Consider the following 19,171-nt stretch of genomic DNA (forward strand, 5'->3'; position numbering starts at 1 on the left):
ACCTAACCTGAAGCTTCAAACGTGTGAAACACACAGTGTGAATACAAGAACACCTTAGTTGTGAGTTTCAAATGGTGCAGTAAGACTGGCAAAGAGTTGGAATGACTCCTGCACCTTCACTGTGATTTAATGGTTGTGGAAAGAGAATGTTAGTTATACTCCCTTGCATATAAAGGGCTATATCCATTGTGCCCTTGTGGTAGCAGATGGGTGAGTTTGAATATTGTGCAACTGAAGACTCCAATGCAACAATTGTACTAGTGGAAACTCGTTGCAGAAGAGATTTAGTTGTTTCTTACTTATTTCATGAAATGTTTACAAAAAACCCCTCAAAACATCTGTTGTGCAACAAAAGTTACCAGTAACCTGCTTATGCATTCTGCTGGCACAGAACATTTTGCCAGGGGGGCAAGTATACCACTAAATGACTTTAACTTAGTGCTAGATTGGAATCAACCAAGGTTTGCACAAAAACCTTGAAACTACTAAGCCAACACATGAAATTAGGAAATAGAAAGATAGCCATAGGGTGTTGCGGGCCCAGCTTCAGCAAGCTACAGTAGGATGAATTTCTCTTGTGATCCACCCTAAGATCTTTTGATGAAGGGCAGTATATAAATCATAATCATAATCATAATAATTACTGATGGACAGATGGTTAAAAGTAAGTGTTCCTTTAAATCATCTGACAAATAATTTTCCACTACAGGTATGCTTGAGTAGTTGATGGAATACAGATAATATAAGCTATAAGAGCAGTCAGATAAATTGTTCTCTACACATACCTTGCCTGGGTCAAAGCATTAGACATTTAACAAAGAGAAGCATGTAAATTAAAGAGTAGGAAGATGACAATGGAATTATAACATTTGGTAGAAGTATAGCATGTATTTTGATCTGTGACTATAGTGTACAACTTTGGTTATTTTTTAAAAGTAGGATAGAGAAGATCTAATTTGAGATTTCCACTTCGTTCTTAGCTGTAAATAATGATGGAGGAGTCCTTTCCTGGGCTGCTTTTATTTGAAACAAGAACACAGAACATTTGAAGGGAAATGAATGTAGAGGAAAAATCAACTTGACATATGCTACAGATTGGATCCGAGACATGGCCCCCAAGTGATCAGGTTTCCTCTGTTTCTTTCTACTGCTCTGCCTTCTATCTTTTATTGTTACCTTCAACCTTCATGCAGCTCCTTCAAATGCCATCATTCCACATACCTGTTGTTCCTCAAGGGAGTGAAAAGAAGGAATTTGAGAGTTTTAAGGCCTACTGTTACTCATTGCAGTCCTTTCAAATTCTACAGGGCCAACCCAATAGATACCGTTCTAGGATCCATTTCAACTTTTGAAATTCTAATTTCCCTTTTCTGTCAATTCATAAGGAAGACAAGGCACCTGCCTCTCATCCACTCCTGTTTGAATAACACTAATCAGCAGGTCATGGTCTGCTGGACTTAAGATAAAAATGGTCATAGCTGAGTGTGTAAGTCTTGGTGAAGATCTAAGCAGGAATGGGGATATCTGTTAAATTTTGGTGTCACTCGGTTTCTCATTTCCCCACTCTTAACTTTACTTCTTCATATTTCCACATCAGTTTACAGACTTATTTATTTTTAAAAGAGTCCTCATGAAAATTTACCAGCATTTTAGTACAAATTTCTCCTACGCTGCCCATTTTTATATGCAGTTCTGCCTAACTGGCACATTTTTGCAATAATGTATTTTGTATGTTATTTTCCCCAGGGCTTTTTTCTAGAAAAAGGGGTGCCGGAACTTGTTGAGCTTTTTCAGGGGGAGCACTCAGCTAAAGTTGTTGAGATTTTTTAAGGGAGAAAACCCCACCAGCACCACCACCACCACCACCACCACCACACAGCAACGATTGCCATGCATATTAATAAGCTGGAGAAGTCCATTGCAAAATTCAGAGACATATGAATGACAAAGGATGGCTGTGATTCAGCTCACACATTATTTCAGAAAGTGCAGATTAGGCAGGTTCATCTTTAAATGTGAACAGAATCAAACGTCTCCCCAATCCCTGGATCTAAGCAACACCTCTCTCTCCACCGTTGCTGCTTGTTACTTGGGTCTCAGATGGACTTAACTGTTGACTGAATTGATGACCATGAACCATTTGTTGGCTTGTGCCAAGATTATTGTGTACAACTATTAATCACCTAGGACACTTGTAAAATCTTTCTCTCCCCTCTGGAACAGTAAATCAAAGCATGAGAATCAATGATTTATTGACTTAATCTCCGCACAGCTTTTAGACATAAAGCCTTGCCACCACCCCTTATAAATCATTGACATGTTTTGTTTTATTTTTTAAAGTATAGGGTCATTCCTCTCCATTGCTCTCCACCATCCTTTCAGAAGCACCTCTGGGATGTTCCTGCTGCTCAGTAAATCACACCTGTGTAAGCAGATGTGTTTCCAACAGGGCGGTGTAAGAAAGTAAGACGAGTGTTGTTGGACCAGATCAATCTAGCCCAACATTCTGTTCCAACAATGGCTGACCGACAAGCAGTGCATGAGCACAACAGAACTCTCATACATAAATACGCACACGCACACAAGTTGGTAGAGCATGAGGGTTTGAGCCCCATGTTGGACAAAGGATTCCTGCATTGCAGAGGGTTGAACTCGATAACTCTCACAATCCCTTCTAACTCTGGAATCTAATCTCAATGGAAAGAATTTTAGTCCCTGGAAGCAATTTTTGTCCCTGTAACAACTGCAAGCATTCGGATTGTGCCAGAACCACTTTGATCCATGCCAAAGATCCATGATCTGCAGTACAATCACAGCTAGGCCTGCTCCTAGTCTCTCTTGTTTGCACTGCAATCAGCCCACCTACTGCTTTTTTTTCTGGCTGGGACTTGTCAAAGCCCGCTTTCTTCCTCTGCACTCCTGACTGAGTGACAGGTCTCTCTATCCCCCTTTTCCGCTTCCCTCCATGTCAGCAGCAACCATTTCATAATTTATCAGTTTATTTTCGTCCCTTTGAAGCTCAGTTATGTGTTTGAGATGTCAAGATAATGCAATTAGTGTTCCGTCTCCAGAAGTCTGACGCTGGCCAGCCAGGCTCTGGGAAGTGCTTCCATAATGCAGTCCTGTCTCTGCAAAAAATGGTTAGAATGGCTAGAAATGGTTTAGAGTGAGACATGAAAAGCAAAATCATGTCATTGTTTCAATATGAAATAATATATTCTAATACTTTGACAAAAGAATCAAGGAGATTCTTGTAGATCCCCCTCCCTACATCTTTAAAGATTTCAAACTTTTTTGGGGGGAGCCGTGGGGGGGGGAATAAGGGAGAAAATACAACCTATTTTAAAACTGTTTCTCAATCCCCCCCTCCATTTTCTCACCTCTTTGTTCAAGATCAGATTGCTCAGGTCATACAGCTTTCAGGTGTCTGCTTCTTTCCCTTGCCCTGCATGGATATGTACCCACAAGAAAATGATTTGGCAGATGATGGGCGTGTATTGTTGCCCCGACTGTGTTTCTCCGTCATGCTTGATTTTCCTGCTTCCCCTTTCCTCCCCAGTCTTGCAAGGGTCAAAAAGACCCTTCCTATAGCCAGGAAACCTTTTATTATCCAATGAAAAGAAAACCCGTTCTGCTTGCTGCTGAACAACAACAACAACTAGCAATTGCTTTGGGCCGGCAACAGCTCCCAGTTGGGCGACATTGGCCTAAAGTCATGTATTTTACGGTGATTTGCATAACATTTCCGGAAGGTCTTGCCCTTGAGCTCCAGAGTTTTATTATTACTCTGTCTCTTGCCCTCCCACTTCTAACCATTTTTAGCTTTGGACCATTAGCCAACAACCTCTTCTGATGAACTCCCATTGTTGTTTTTAAAGGACTCAGGATCTGGACAGCATCCCCAGAGTGATCTATTTTCTGATGCCGATGCAGTGGCCATTCATTAGAAACCCGTTTGCCCTCTGCTTGCTTCCAATATTTGTCATTTGGCTCTTTTCCGCTCTCTTTGCCCCGGGCAAAAATACACAGCGTGAGAGGCACAGCAGCAGCCAGTGTTTCGGCTTTCTCCTCTCATTATTAAAGAAAGAGATCTCAAACCAGGAGGACTCTAAAATCCTTGAGCTGGAAAGGTGACACAGCCCTGGAGTCTGCAGTCGCTCTCGTTGGTAATAACGACCCCATCCCTGTACATCTTCATTAAGGAACACAGACTGGAGGGAGGAAGAGAGACAGCTGTATGTTTTACCTTTTGCTCGATGGTCCTCCTCTTTGGGGCACTGCCCTCCCGCCCACCACTTCCGTTTCAAGATTTCCAAGCGGTTGTTCTCCTGCAGCTGGAGAATGGCCAAGTCAAACTCGTCGCGGAAAAGAGAACCTGCAAAGCCAAGAAGGCCCTTTTCAAAGGGGAGCCGATAATGTGCCTGTTTCTTTCGAGTTTCTTTTTAAAATGCATAATTTACTTGCCGAGTTGAAATTTGCAAGGCTATCCCTAAACTTTGCATTGCTTTCAGCCTTAAAAAACACACCAAGCAAACACTTCAGAAAACCTGGACTGCGGAGAGCCAGTTGCAAATCCACTCATAGCTTGCAACAGAAGATTGGGTAGCATTAAGAAATACCCATATGGAAGCAGTCCCAAACTCTGTGAATGCAATCTCTGAAAACATCATGAATTGAAGAGCAGTGCTTCTGCTCCTGTATGCTTCTGTCTCCTTGAGAATCCTACTTACATTTGATGAGGAAAACTATCAACCACTCATATTCTAGAGAGGGACAGGTATTTACTCATTACATACTGCTGTGTGCTTTGTGTTCCCATTCCCGCTTCCTCCTTAGGAAAGCAGGGAATAGGTAGACATGTACTGTTTTTCCATAATAACCACAAGAAACATGATTTCTTATCTCTTAGAGGCCCAAAGAGAATTCTGCAGTGAGCAAGGACATCACGTCCCCCGACTTAGCACTGTGGATTACTGTATCCAATTCAATTGAAAACTCTCTTTAGGGCTGTTAATTCCCATGTAGGAGTGGGCTCCTGTACATTCACCAACTTGTCAAGGACTAACAACAGGATTTACTAGACATGATCGCAGCAAGACGTGTTTTCGGTTTGTTAAAATATAGGTTGCTGCTGAGCAAATATAAAAATGGGAAGATGGGGAGAGATGAAGGGAAATTTAGTGAGGGGAAGAGTGGGCCAAAGGGGGATCGCTGAACCGCACCTCAACTCGTTTCCCCTCCCTTCGGCAACTCCTCCCAGCTGTTTCCCTCCTGGCCTAAGAAGGTGCCTTTTACCAAGCCAGACACGTTGTTCTGTTTAGCTTGCTATTGTCCACACTGACTGGCAGCAGCCTTCCAGAGTTTCAGAAAAGCCACTTCTGCCCTACAGAAGAGATGGGGTTGCGGGCTTCACGGCCCCAGCCCCGTGCAATTGGGGGGATTTCCGGCCGCGTCACACCCTGGCCAGCCAATCAGCTGGCTCTGGGGGGGTGGACTGCCCTATTTAAGGCAGGATGCAGCCGGGGATCTCCCTCTTTCCCCGCCTGCCAGCTGTTCCAGCTTTTCCCCACCCTCACGCCCTATAAGGTTTCCGTTCCTTGACCTTGCTATGGACCTTGGTTGGTTGCCGTTGAGGGGCCTGGTAGGAATTTTTCTGAATGGGATCAATTTCTGAATACCTGGGAGTGTCAGCTGATCTTCGGCATACCACACACACATGATGCGTAACAGAATACAGTTAGGGTAATTTGGCACCAGCCTACCTCGTAGCAAATCGTCACAACTTTCTTGGTATTGGTGGTTAGGCATTGGTATTGCTTCGTAGTTGGAAGAGGGGAGGAATTGCCATCACCTGCCCCACATATTGAAGGGTAGTCCGATAAAGGATTCTGGGGGGCGTGGCCCTGTCTGAAGTGCATGGAGGTGTGGGCCTAAGGCGTGCCCCCGAGCGGTGACCCTGGGGAGTTCCTAGTTGATGTGCATCAGCAGGACTCCCCCTACTGGTGGTTAACCCTTCCTGGATATCTAGTGGGCAGGATATAGTTGGTTAGGACCAATGCCTAAGCCAATACCTCTCATCACCTGTAACCAATAAAGTTGTGGCCTTAATTAGCCCATTAATAATAATATTAATTGTTAATAATTGTGTCGTGTGTCTTTATTTCCACTGGGGGGGGGACTCGCCATGCAATGGGTCATCTTCCCCATCCCTCGTGGGGCATGCTAGAGATTGAATCTGGGACCTTCCGCATGCAAAACTAGCACCTTCCCAAAGGAAGAAAATCCCACATGGAGAAAAATGGCTGGAGGAAAGGGTATTTTTGGGGGGTGGGTCGGTGGAGGAATCAGGTAAATGGGCCAGTATCCCTTCCTGCCCACTCCTTTCCCCCATGGAATTGCCCTCGCTTTAACCCTCCTGCTTTATTTGTTCAGCGGCAATCCACATTCCAACACCTGGATTGTGCAGTTGTCATATCTAGTTAGGTGCTCAGCAGGCCCAGCTTCCTCCACCGCAGAGCTGTGACAGTGCTGAAGTCGTGCGATGCAGCTGTCAGAAAAAAAAGATGCTTGCGCTCTTTCGGTGCCGCAGCAAGGTGAAGACAGATCTGCTAACTTCCTTCTTGACACAAAGCTCTTGAAGGAACAAGACTCCCTCCAGAGCAGGAAGTTGAACTTTGCTCATCTCATGGCGAAAGCATCTCGTCCATACCCATTCCAAAGCAGCCATAGTCACCTCTTGGGTTCATCCTCATGCTTTTATCACACAGAGCTTTTCAGTTTTCAATTGCAATTCTGACAAAGCCCTTAAATGAGCCATTTTCGGACATGGGTCACATCCACGCCATTCATTTACAGCACATCCTCACCCACCCTGCAAAGAATCCTGGGAATAGTAGTTTGTTAAGGGTGGTAGCTCTGCGAAGGGGCAAACTATAGTTCCCAGCATTCTTTGTGAGGGTTTTTTTTGGGGGGTGTTGCAATGTGCTTTCAATGTATGGTGTGAAAGTGCCCAATGGCAAGAGACCCTGCTCGTCGTCAGGTGTAGCAAACAATTGATTCAACCCCCACTTCTGTTACTATGCCCCTCCCAATTCCATTCAGTTTTTTTCTCTGCTAAATCAGATTTCTACCACCTCCATTACTGTCCACGGAGCAGATAAAAAGGAATCCCAGGATAAAACTGGTCTGCTCTGCAGCATGGGAAAATTCTGAATGGGATCAATTTCTGAATACCTGGGAGTGTCAGCTGATCTTCAGCATGCCACACACACATGATGCGTAACAGAATACAGTTAGGGTAATTTAACACAGAAGGAGAGGTTAAGTTTAAGGTTCACCAAACTGTTGACTTAACTTTGCTTTGGGGACATGAGTCTTAATGTGCAACACTGGCAACCAGGGCTGGAAGAGGGATCTGCTTTAAAAAGATTTAAAGAGGAGATTTGGCAATTCTGCCCTGTTCAATACTTGCCCACACCGAACTGCCTCTTGCATCAAACATCTACTTATATTTAAGGGTTTTTTTAAATAAAAAGCCTAACTATATGCAATATTTTTTGCCATATATATGCGCATAATACCTATAAAAGAGCATATTTTATAAGTAGCAATATATACCTATTTTATACAGTTATATGCATATTTTTAGGTGTCGGTTACTTTAGGAAACCTGGAGTATGTATTCACGTAATATGCCTATTATGACTTTAATAATACACATAATATATACAAGAATTAACCCATCACTTTAGCAGAACTGGTGGTGGTGGGGAACCCCACTCTCTGACTTCTCATAAAGATCAAGCTGTGAGACAGGAATTAGAGATAGAAAAATTTGAAGATAAGCTCGACAAAGATTTTCAGACGATTCCATTCCTACTGGCAACCAATAGGATCCCTCTGGTGTGATATCTTTGTACTACTCTGTGCCGTTGCACAAGTTCCATACATTTCATTGAATATGAACTGGGAAATGTTTGGGTAGATTGTGACCCATTAAACTTAAATTGTTGAAGCTCAGTCAGAAAATTAGGAATGGGAAAAGAATCAAGAGCAGCTCTAGCTGTCTTTGAAGCTGTAGGTGGCCTTTGGATGTTGTATTTTTAACTTCTTTAAAGCATGAGTTCCCTCTTTTCATCCCTGCCCTTGCTGCTTGCTATTTTCAATCGTGTTTCTTACTAATCAACTTGGGAAAACATAGAACAGCTGCTTAAAAGATAACCAAGCAGGTAGCATTATGGAGAGCCCAAAAGGACCTAATGTATCATCTGCAGGTTCCCCAAATGACCTCTAGTGAAGATTTTCCTTCTCCCTCCAGCCTGAATCTAGTCTGAACAAAGTGTAAATAATGTAAGCAGAGTCAATGGAATATTTCTAAACCTTTCATCTAGGTTGCCACCCAGATGAATGCATTCATCAGGCAATGGTTTATTTGAAGCCCAGTGACATACGGGAGGGCTGCAAAAATTATCTGGCTTCCTGTTCCGAAGCTCTTTTAGCCTATTCATGCCCTAATCCTCCACAGACAGCCCAAAATAGCTAGAATTTTGCTTCACTGCCTACCGACTGGCATGCCAATCCCGTAGCCCTTGGTGTCCAGAAGGCCCCCGACCTGCGTGAGGTTGCAATTGCGCTGGCGATAATACTCGTTCATGGTGGACTCCAGGAGGAAGGCATAGTTGGAGTTGAGCACGCGTGCGATCCCTTCCTCTGTGCTCTTGACAAAGACACTCGGCTGCTTGGAGTACATGTAATTCCACATCCGCTGGTATGTCTGGTACCGAGAATTCTGAAAAACAAAGAAAGAGAAGCCACAATTCAATGAGAATCCTGCTCCGGGATCAACATATTGGCCTGCAATGTTCAGAATATCAGTTATGTATTTCATGTACATATTCAAAGCAGTGTGTAACTGACTGCAAACCAGAAGTCATTAAAACAAGCTAATTGAAAGAGCAACAACACTGCAATTACTGAGAGTGATACTAAACGGCAGCAACAGAACAATGAAGGCAAGGCTAGTTAAAATTCAAAAATAGAATAAAATAAGGAAAAAATATTGACAGCACACATAAAGGCAGGAAGAAATGAGGCCCCTCTGAATCTTCCTAGTGTAGGAATTTCACAGCTATGGAGCTACTACAAAAAAAGGCCCTGCACCTGATATCTACCAAGCATAACGCCAGTGGAGGTGGACCTGAGGCCATGGCCTCTGCAGCTGATTGAAGTCTCAGGCAGGTTCATTTGGGTAAAGGTACCAAGTTTTCATGTAACCTGGTTCCATATTAGTAAGGGCTTTAGTGGCCAATGCAGGAACTTTAAAGTTTGGAAATCTAACCTTGGAAATATAACCTAAATCTTGGAAATCTAACCTTTAAATATGCTCATCAATCAGTTAGAACCTGGGCATGAGGGCAAACAAACATTGCTCAGTTGTCTTATCAGATGCAAGTGATCAAGCCTTAAGCCTAACTCGAGGCCATAACATCTGATCTGGAGGACCTATTAGTTAACTGCAGGTGTTTGGAGGCTGCTTAGAGTGGCTCATTAGCAAGTGGAGAGCATTCTCCACATGGCTCAGAGCTAATTTGTGGCACTCGAAAAAGGTTTGGAGCCAAACGTCAGCGCCAGATTCCAATCCTGGAACAGATTGCCTCTCTGCAATATCTCAGCCATAGAGCATCTCAGAGAGAGTATCCAACATGGATACCATATCTTTATTAGGACCCAGTAGAATGTCATGAAATAATGAGAGTTCTTCTTCATGACATTTAGGGTGGTCCTAATTACGTTACTGTGACTTTTGGATATTTTTCTATCAGACCAATAAAACTTCCGTGAATGTTGTTGGTTTCCTACCTCTCTACCTGGTTCTCAGTTTCTAAATAATGGAGAACTTGGGATTGAGCACCACACTTGCAGTTTTGTCAAAACAACCCTTTCTGAAACACAAGTTGCAAACATTGTACGGCTTTGGTTCAGCTAAAAACAAAGTGAGAAAAGCTCTCTCTCCACTCTGGCACTTCAACGTTTAATAAATAATTCCTGCTCAGAACTGTGCACCATGGAAATTCTGCACAGGTATTAACTCATTCATGTCTACCTGCTTCTCCATCGGCAAGGCAGCCTCATCTTTGGAAGGTGGATCATAACATAGCTGAAAAGAGCTTTGAGCACCCTGTTGCCTTGAGCCTGTCCATGAGAAACCCAGCTTCAGAGGGATCCCCAGTCTCTGAGGGATTATCCATACTTCCTCTTGTCCCACTGCTCCCCCCCCCGGAGGAAACTGCTCTTTAGCGCCCAGTCAGAGCAAAAGACAAGTTGGGTTTTTCTCGGGATTGATCTTTGCTCCAATTTAGCACTTAAAAGTGGCACTTCTGGAACAAACAGAAGTGCGGATGAGTCCTGAGTCTCTCCAACCAGCTTTTCCATCCCTTTCCACTCATTCTTACTGCATGGCTCTCTGTGGCTCCCGCTGGCTGTCTACACTCTAACACCGCTTTCTTTTTTAATAGCACTGCATATATGCACAGTGTGGTCTACTGTTTGGAATGTTGGGTGAGGAATTGAAGGCCAATGTTCAGATCCTTGCTCAGCTGTAGAGGTGACTGTGTGACTTCCATAGAGGAAGAATAATATAAACATGCCATAAATAATCCCCTCGCTAATGTTATTAAATCTGAGTCATTGGGAAAGATGATTGATATTTGTTCTTTAATATAACAGAACTTACTGACATTTCTATGGGCCTATTGGAAGGTCTTAGACTCACCTGGAAGAAGGACCTACAACTGAAAATAGATGATTGTAAGTGGAATGCAATATGGATGCGCGCCTAATTCCTTTAAATCAGCCTCAGTTTATATAAGGGTTGTTGGTGTGGGTGAGGTAGCAGGGGGACATTTTCCCACTTATGGTGAGAAAGCTCTCTGGCACCAAATTTGGGTCTGATGTTTTTGAAGAAATGTAAGAAATAAACAAATACTCCATTCAAGCCTTCCCATAAGTTGCTCTTTTGAACTTGTGGGATGGTCAAACAGCAATTTTTAAGTCTAAGGAAAGACCTGGAACATTTGTGGGGTTTTTTTGTGGGATTTAATTACATATACTGTATGTCAAATCCAGACATACAAAACTCTCTTCCTCCACCCAGTCACAAAATCTGGCTTTCATGATGTGTTTTGATGCTTTTATTTTTCTGCATCATTTGCTCTCTATTTAGTTGGGAAATGCAAACTCTTGACTGTTCCTTCGTTTTGTAACTTTGATTATGTCTTTTTGTTTGTCTGTATTTCTATTTTACATTAATAATAAAACTACTATGCAATCCCCTGTAACTCTGCCTTCCCCTGGGAGGACTGTACTTAATATTTTATTTTCTGAGTGCTTGAGTCAGCTTTCAGTAAGACAGCGCAGGGGTTATAAAGAGCACTGAAGCCTTGTTAAACTGAAGTACCTGTGCATGTGATGCAGATTAGGGTAAAAGATTCTGTAGCAACAACTAGATGGGGATCTGCGGTACCACAGACATTTAGCTCTGATGGATAAAAGGCTCATGCCTTCCTCACTATCAACACAGCAAAAGCTTACCTGGAAAAAAGTCATGCTGGAACCTCCGTGGATTGTGCCGTACTCTATCGCCGTCTGGTCTGCAAGGTCGTCTACTGATTCTATGGGCACATCCATGCGCTGCACGGTGAGGAAGGCTGCCAGGTTGGCTGTGTAGGAAGAGATGATGATCAAAGTGAAGGCCCACCTGCAGGGACAAGAAAAAGGAGGCAAAAGACAAATGGACATCTCCACACTTTGTCTATATCCGAGAGCTACTTCCCCTTTCTCCTGAGGGGGAAAAAACCCCATGGGACTCAGCTACATTAGTCAAGAAACAGCATTTTGAATGCGTTATAAACATGTAACACCAGATGGTGCCAAAAAAAAAAAATCTAAGCAAATTTTCATAACGTGTTTCCCCCCTTTTGTTATAACGATTTAATTTCTGACTTATTTAATTTCTGACTTGTTTTTTCCCTGCGTGTAACTCCATCCTTGGTTTTGAAAGATGCTGAACATTCACAGTTCTGTGGAAAGCTCCACTGTGCCATGCTCAAGTAAATGAAAAGAATGTTGGTTTGAAGGAGAAGAAGTCAGATTCTGCTCAGTTGTGGAATAATGAGAGGTGCACACAACCTGGAATTGATGGAGGCCTCCAAGAGGAAGCAACAAAGCGTCTTGCAGCACCTTCAAGACTGACAACTATTCCACAATAAATTTTTCAGGGCTGGAGCCAATGCTCCACAAGCTCCACAAACTTAGGAGTAGAGTTTGAGGATGTTCTGGGGGCTGCAGGGGAAAGGAGAGAAGGATGAAGTTGCATTGCACAAGTGGAACTTGTTGTCTGGGTAGAAGGGCAGTGCTGGATGCAACCCTCAGTCTTTAAGGTCCCACAAGACTCTCTGCCATTTTCACTGCAGGAGATTAACACAAACCCTCTATAAATGGTTGCTTCCAAATTTAGTTCTTGGAGGAACCACTATATTCCCTCCTACCCATCTCTCTTTCAGTTTTCTTTCTATGGGACAGATGATGTAACAACAAATCAAGGTGGGATTGGTCCTTTTGTGCTTATAATCAGGACTGCAAATATTCTGTATCTAAAAACACAAATGTTACAATAAGGAAATTCATATTCTGAAATCACAATCATGCAGAAAAAAGTTTATTTTTTATCTAAAAATTCTGCAGAGTGAGCTTGCACAGGTGGAGCTGGTGGTTTTCCTCCCTATCTACCCCCATGTCCATGAAAACTGGATGGGGGGCAGTAGTGCATGATTTGTCCTTGCACAGTTGGCTTTTGAGGACCAAACTATTTTTCTGTTTCCAATAATTATGTTTTGGTTTGGTTTTTAATCAAGGAGGCAGATCTTGAATGTAGGCATTTGGAAAATATGGAGACAATGTAGTTGAAAGGAATGGAACGGTGGGTGAAAGTGCATGGAGGCAGAGGGTGCTATGGTCAGCAGAGTCGAGAGATTGGGCATCCTAGCCAAAAAAACCAAGCACTGTTCAGAACTGAAAATATCCATCTCTTTCTCAAAACAACTCCCTTGTTTCTGAGTCATCGTGCCTAATGCATTTTCAAGATTCAGAGTGCAACCCAGACAACGAGATGGAAAAAACATGTTTCCTACTAGCATAGTCAACTTCTGGATGGGTGTAATACACATAGTCTTGTTTATAGTTTTGGAAATGGATGGTGCTACTTGAAAGGCAAAAAGCTTGAAGGATTCTGGAAGAGGGATTGACTTATCCACAGGGAAACCTAATATGCAAGACATCTCCAAATGTACCTGTCACACGAAGATACGGATTGGTTACTGTAAGAACCGGATACTGGACCACATGGGCCCTTGGCCTGACCCAACTGCGCTCATCTTATGTTCTTATTCAGAGTCCCATCAGTGCATCATGGCCTGTACATTACCCATCTTCTACTCTACCACAAGTTACAAAAAGAGTTTGTGGGAAACCATCCAAGTTGGTGAAGCTACAGCAAACGATTACAGTGCAAAAGATTACCTCTGTGATTTCTTACCAGACTCCACTGACGCAGCGCGTGGACAGAGCCCGAGGAGCGATGGTCGATCCTTGCTGCATGAACCCACCGACAGGGAACCACAGGCTGTTGCCAAGAGAGTACTGATTAACGAGCAGGTTGCATCTCCCTTGGGAGCAGGGGTGGGGGCTGTACCACTCGTAGGGCGTCAATCTACGGCATCGAAACATAACACGTCCAATTACACTGGAGTGCAAACACTGGGAAGGAAGCAATCATCAAAGGCCCAACTCTCCTGGAGGCAGGATTTCTCCGTTATTTTACTGGCAATTGGTACCAGGGGGGTCTTGCAATGCAAGGCAGCTGATGGGGCTTAAGTGCGCTTTATAAGATTACAATCAGCTTGAAACCAAGAAAGGGCACACAACAGACAGCTTATGCATTGCTTGTGCCTTCATCGTCGCTTCATTCACTTCCTCCAGGTTTTGTTGTTCCATGCTCAAAACGGGAATTTACCTACTCCCGATTCCAGTCCCGGTTCCAGGTTTTGGATGACTTTCAGATATGATGCTACCAGTGGGGTCCCTTCTCTGAACACACCCACAACACCTTTCTCACCAATGTTGCCAGTGCCCATTGGCTTTCATCTGTCTCCAGGCCAAACCTCACTGCCTAACAGAAGTGGAGGATGTGATGTGCAGAGGCTACCATTTGCTAACTCAGAGAGGGCAGGTGAACAGGCAGCAACAGCAAGGAGGAGCAGTAGGCTCCAGAGATTGGCAGAATTACCACTTCTGAGTCATGTGCTCAATGCTACGGACCTCTGATGCCAGCCCTGCTCTCCCTAATTCAGTTCTTTGGGATTAGAAGCTGCAACTGGGAGCATCTTCCCTGGACTGGCCTTGCCCACCCAAGCTGGCCACTGAATGCTCCTGGAAAGGGATCTCCTTTCTTAGCAGCAAGGCTTTCCTGGCTCTGGTGCATTCCTGTTTCCTTTGGCCTTGCTTTTTGGTCTGCTTTGTTCTTGGCTCCAACTACTGACCTACTCCATCTTCTGAATCCTGCTTATTCCCACAGCTCTGATTCCCTCTCTCCTCTCTAAGCTTCTGGCTCATGACTCCTCTCAGATGGCTGCCTACAACCCAGCACTGACAACACCAGATATTAAATTTAGGGAAAGTCCCTTGAAACAGCACACAAAGTACCAATTTCAGTGTGTTTATGTGTGTGTGTATACACACAGGGTGGCACCCTGCTCACAGGCTGTTTCCATGCACATTTTGTGTGTGTGTGTGTAAGGTGTTGGAGGAGACTCTTGAGAGTCCCATGGACTGCAAGAAGATCAAACCTCTCCATTCTTAAGGAAATCAGCCCTGAGTGCTCACTGGAAGGACAGATCGTGAAGCTGAGGCTCCAATACTTTGGCCACCTCATGAGAAGAGAAGACTCCCTGAAAAAGACCCTGATGCTGGGAAAGATGGAGGGCACAAGGAGAAGGGGACGACAGAGGACGAGATGGTTGGACGGTGTTCTCAAAGCTACCAACATGAGTTTGACCAAACTGTGGGAGACAGTGGAAGACAGGAGTGCCTGGTGTGCTCTGGTCCATGGGGTCACAAAGAGTCGGACACGACTAAACAACCAAACAACCACAAGGTCTGAGAAGATCTCTGTGCATGCAACTGAAGAGGCAGAGGAATCTGCATGTTTGGTGACCTGAGAAAAGCAGGACAGCTCTAGGTCAGGTGTGTGACCATGCATGCATGTGGCAGAGTGAGGTGTGTGGAAATCTATTGATTTCTGTTTCTCTCAGTTTCTCCCCCCCCCCAGTCTTAAGATGAGTTATTCATATTTCCACAACTTTTTGCACTTTACTTTAAAAAAAACTCATGGAAATTCAACAGTATTTTACTGTCAATTTTTGCAAAGCAATTTCACCTAACAAAATTCCTTTATATGTCATTTTCACTCATGTATGCAATTTTATGCACCCTTTGCCTCATTTTTTTTTTTAGCACACACTGCTTGACTGGAGAACTGCATTGCAAAATTCAAAGAACTGCATTGCAAAAATTCAGAGGAGTGTGACTTCTGAAGGCCAGCTGACATAATGCCAGTGATCTGATTCATGCTCATGATAAGTGTTTCATAAGTCTATGTAAATATGTGTGGAGTCAAGCGGAGGTGGGTAGGGGGCTGGATGAGAAGTAGGAGCTTGATATCTCTTGTGGGAGCTGTGCAAAGGGCTCAATCTGGGTGGGGTTTTTTTAGTTACCTGGGTCAGAGAGGAAGGGGCACTTTTACTTAGCTTTTTAAAAGCAAACCTCCAGGTATTTGATTTTTTTTAAAAAATGTTTTAATTCAATAGTTGCTTGCAGGGTACAGCAGCTGCAAGACTGCTCCTCCCCAGCAAACACTTGCAAGAGCCCCTCACACTTGCAAAGGAATATGTGTTCATGGAGGCATCGCCTCCATTTAGGTGGATGTGGAAGGCTTTATAAAACAGTTTAGGCCAGCAACATTACAGTGGTACCTCAGGTTACAGATGCTTCAGGTTACAGACTCCACTAACCCAGAAATAGTACCTCAGGTTAAGAACTTTGCTTCAGGAAATTGTGCTCCGGTGGCGTGGGGCAGTGGGAGGCCCCATTAGCTAAAGTAGTACCTCAGATTAAGAACAGTTTCAGGTTAAGAACGGACCTCCGGAACGAATTAAGTTCTTAACCCGAGGTACCATCGTATTCTGTAATGTCCTTGCTGTTAATAGAAGCAGCCTCTCAAGAAGCAAGTGTCAAATTTGCTACTCTCAGGGTGTTTCAAGACTCTCTTTGAGGGGGATTCAATCACGTAACGGTAAATTCCGCTTGTATGCTTGAAGCTGATCTGGAGCTCTTGCACAACAAACCTGCTTCCCTGTCCCCCCCCCCAAAAAAAAGGTCTGAACTTTTTGGAAAGTGTCAGGAAACTGACATCAGAGCAACAGGAGAAGGAGAGGCTCTCCGATTCTGCAGGGGAAGGTACCAGCACTAGAGGGAGATGCAGCTTGATAGAGGGGGAAGGAAATCAGCGTAACACCAAGGATCCAGGAGAGCAAATGGGGAAAGAGGGGGAAGGGCTCCGGGATTCTTCCTTGGAAGTCAGTGAGGAGAGCACTTGTCCTCCACTACCCACGCCCTCCCTGCGCAAAAGACTCCTGCGCAATGAGAGGCGGAGACGATTGGGTGTCAAACAGCTTTTATGCTGGCAAAGGTTTAAGAAACGCCCACAGAAAGATTCTGCTAGCGACTGAGGCAGCCATGCTGAGATGGACTGTGCAGTCAAGACGATTTAACCCAGGCAGTTAAGCTCCCAAACGGGGACAGTTTATGCACGAGTAACTCCAAACCACTACAGAAAGTGATGGGGAAATGCAATGCAAAGTATGGGATAACATAGGTGTTGACACCCTGTAATCTAATCTCCCTGCAAACAGATCAGGATGCACGCTCAGTAAGCCAGTTGTCTGGAAGCGCCCCTTGAGACTTGAGCTTGAAAATAGCTCCAGGACTGGCTAAGATTGTTTAAAAGCATGGGATTTTATGTGGCTTCTTCCCCCCTGCCTGCCCCTCTGCGACTCAAAGAAAATGGCTTTTTATTGCTAGAGGATATTTCATTTGGTGTTGAAAGAGAGGTCCTCTTTTTTATGTGTATGGAGAGAGAGAGAAAAACAACAACAACAACAGCCCATCACCCTGTTTGTGACAAACACACTGACCCAGGTGTCACAGCTTTCAGCTAGAAACACCTGATCCACCTGACATTAGCTGGGTGTTATCTGAAGCCCCTGTCTCCTCTCCAACACAAATCAGTACTGGCACCTTTGGAAAAAGCATCAAGAGAAGCCGTATCTCAGTGTAGACAGGGCCTGGCTGTGTTATCAAACAGTTTTAAACGCTGCACGATGCTGAAAACCATTACAAGCTCATGAATTCGACAAGTTCAGCTGCACCAAGGGACCCCCAAGGGACGGCACGCTTCCATTTTCATAACAGTATCGCAGCTTTTGTAGTGTTATTACGGCACCTGCAAACGGCGTTGGACTCTCTGGTGCCTGTTTCAGACACTGAAGGGATGCGGTTAGAATGTTTGAGAACTCTGCTTACTAGACTAGAAAGAGCCACAGCAAAGCTCAGGCAACAGAAAGTTTTGTTTTATCATTTGCGGCAGATGATAATGGGAGTTGGGGGACGGGGAACGGTGGTGCTCCCCAGGCTGTGCGAATTCAACACCTTATCAGCATGACCAATGGGCAAGGATGGCGAGAGGTGCTGGGGAGCGGGTGTGTGTCACAGTTTCAGATACCCTTTTGGGTGTACATCAACATCGAAAGAAAATGACTGAAGGAATTTTTTTGGTGCGAAGAGCCTTGAAGGAACTTGTAGCTGTGATCTGCAGATCAGAAGCTTTGGGTTTTATCCACTTAGGATCTTGGTATTAAACAAGTAAGTGTGTGTGTGTGTGTGTGTGTGTGTGTGTGTGTATTTGTGTGTGTGTGTTTCTTTAAATAAGTCCCACTGATTTCAAGTGTGGATTTTATTTCCTGAAGACTGAAATTCTGAGCACACTTATCAAGGAAGTAAGTCCCACTGAACTCATTTTAACTTCGCTTCCAAGTAAACATGGATAGGATGAGGCTCTGAGTATGCTTAGCACTGGTAGGGTAATCCAGTTTAAATTCTAAAACAAGTGGATTCCCCCATCCGCCACCAGCATTCAGTCTTAGTTAGTTTGAGGTTAAGGTTGTATTTGCTGTTTTCAGAAGTAAATCCGGAAATCAATATTTAAATGAACAGATGCTTCCTTAAATAGGCAATCATATGAATATACCAAGAGCCTGCCTGGCTGGTTCAGGCAAAAAGAACCATCTAGTCCAGCATCTCATTCTCACAGTGGCCAACCAGAGACTTTTGAGCACAGCCACCCTCTCCCCACTTGTGATTCACAGCATTCTGCAAGCCTCAGATTATATTTACTCTGGTGCCGAGCACGTCCTATGCATATTTACTTGGGAGTGAGTCCCACTGAATCGAGTGAGATTTATGCAATCCCTAATTGATTGAGTTGCTCAGCTGGTTACAGCGCGGCGCTGATAACGCCAAGGTCACAAGTTCATTCCCCGTATGGGACAGCTGCAAATCCCTGCACAGCAGGGGGGTGGACTAGAATGGTCCTCAGGGTCATCTACAATTCTATGGTTCTGTGATTCTATGAAATGTTCTTAGTATAGTAGTTCTAATCCAATGGTCGCCAATGGGTCTATTGCAGTGTGAACTGGTTGGCTATGAAGGCCTGATCCTGCAATATGATACATATAGAAGGGTCTGAATCATCCTGCCCCTCTTGCAGCTGGGCGCCCCATTGTTTTAGCTGGTGAAATCCTCTTACGCTCTAGGACTGGGCTGTTAAAACCCCTCCACACTCAATTAGTTATATTTACTGTGTAGCTTTCAAATGATTTGCTGAAATTCATGTTTTGCATCTTTTTTCCACATGTCCCACATGTGACCACCTCTCCCGCCCCCCCGCCCCTGCCAAGTAAACACAGAGGTTCTTAATCTTTGTTTTGTTGATTCAAGCAAA

At 44.1% G+C, this 19,171-nt stretch overlaps 1 protein-coding gene across 4 annotated transcripts in view; it reads right to left on the reverse strand.

Annotated features, from left to right (window-relative positions):
* GRIK4 (glutamate ionotropic receptor kainate type subunit 4) overlaps positions 1-19,171 on the reverse strand; it is a 468,306-nt gene that overhangs the window by 10,260 nt on the left and 438,875 nt on the right. For all 4 annotated transcript variants that reach the window (XM_082200947.1, XM_082200945.1, XM_082200946.1 and 1 more), the window contains 4 exons: positions 13,592-13,765; positions 11,590-11,755; positions 8,563-8,788; positions 4,247-4,375 (listed from right to left, as the gene is read on the reverse strand). In XM_082200947.1, coding sequence (XP_082057073.1) covers positions 4,247-4,375; positions 8,563-8,788; positions 11,590-11,755; positions 13,592-13,765 — 695 coding nt within the window. The remainder of the gene's footprint in view (positions 1-4,246; positions 4,376-8,562; positions 8,789-11,589; positions 11,756-13,591; positions 13,766-19,171) is intronic.

Source organism: Podarcis vaucheri (genome assembly GCF_965113315.1).
Source record: "Podarcis vaucheri genome assembly, chromosome: 15".
Lineage (NCBI taxonomy): Eukaryota > Metazoa > Chordata > Lepidosauria > Squamata > Lacertidae > Podarcis > Podarcis vaucheri.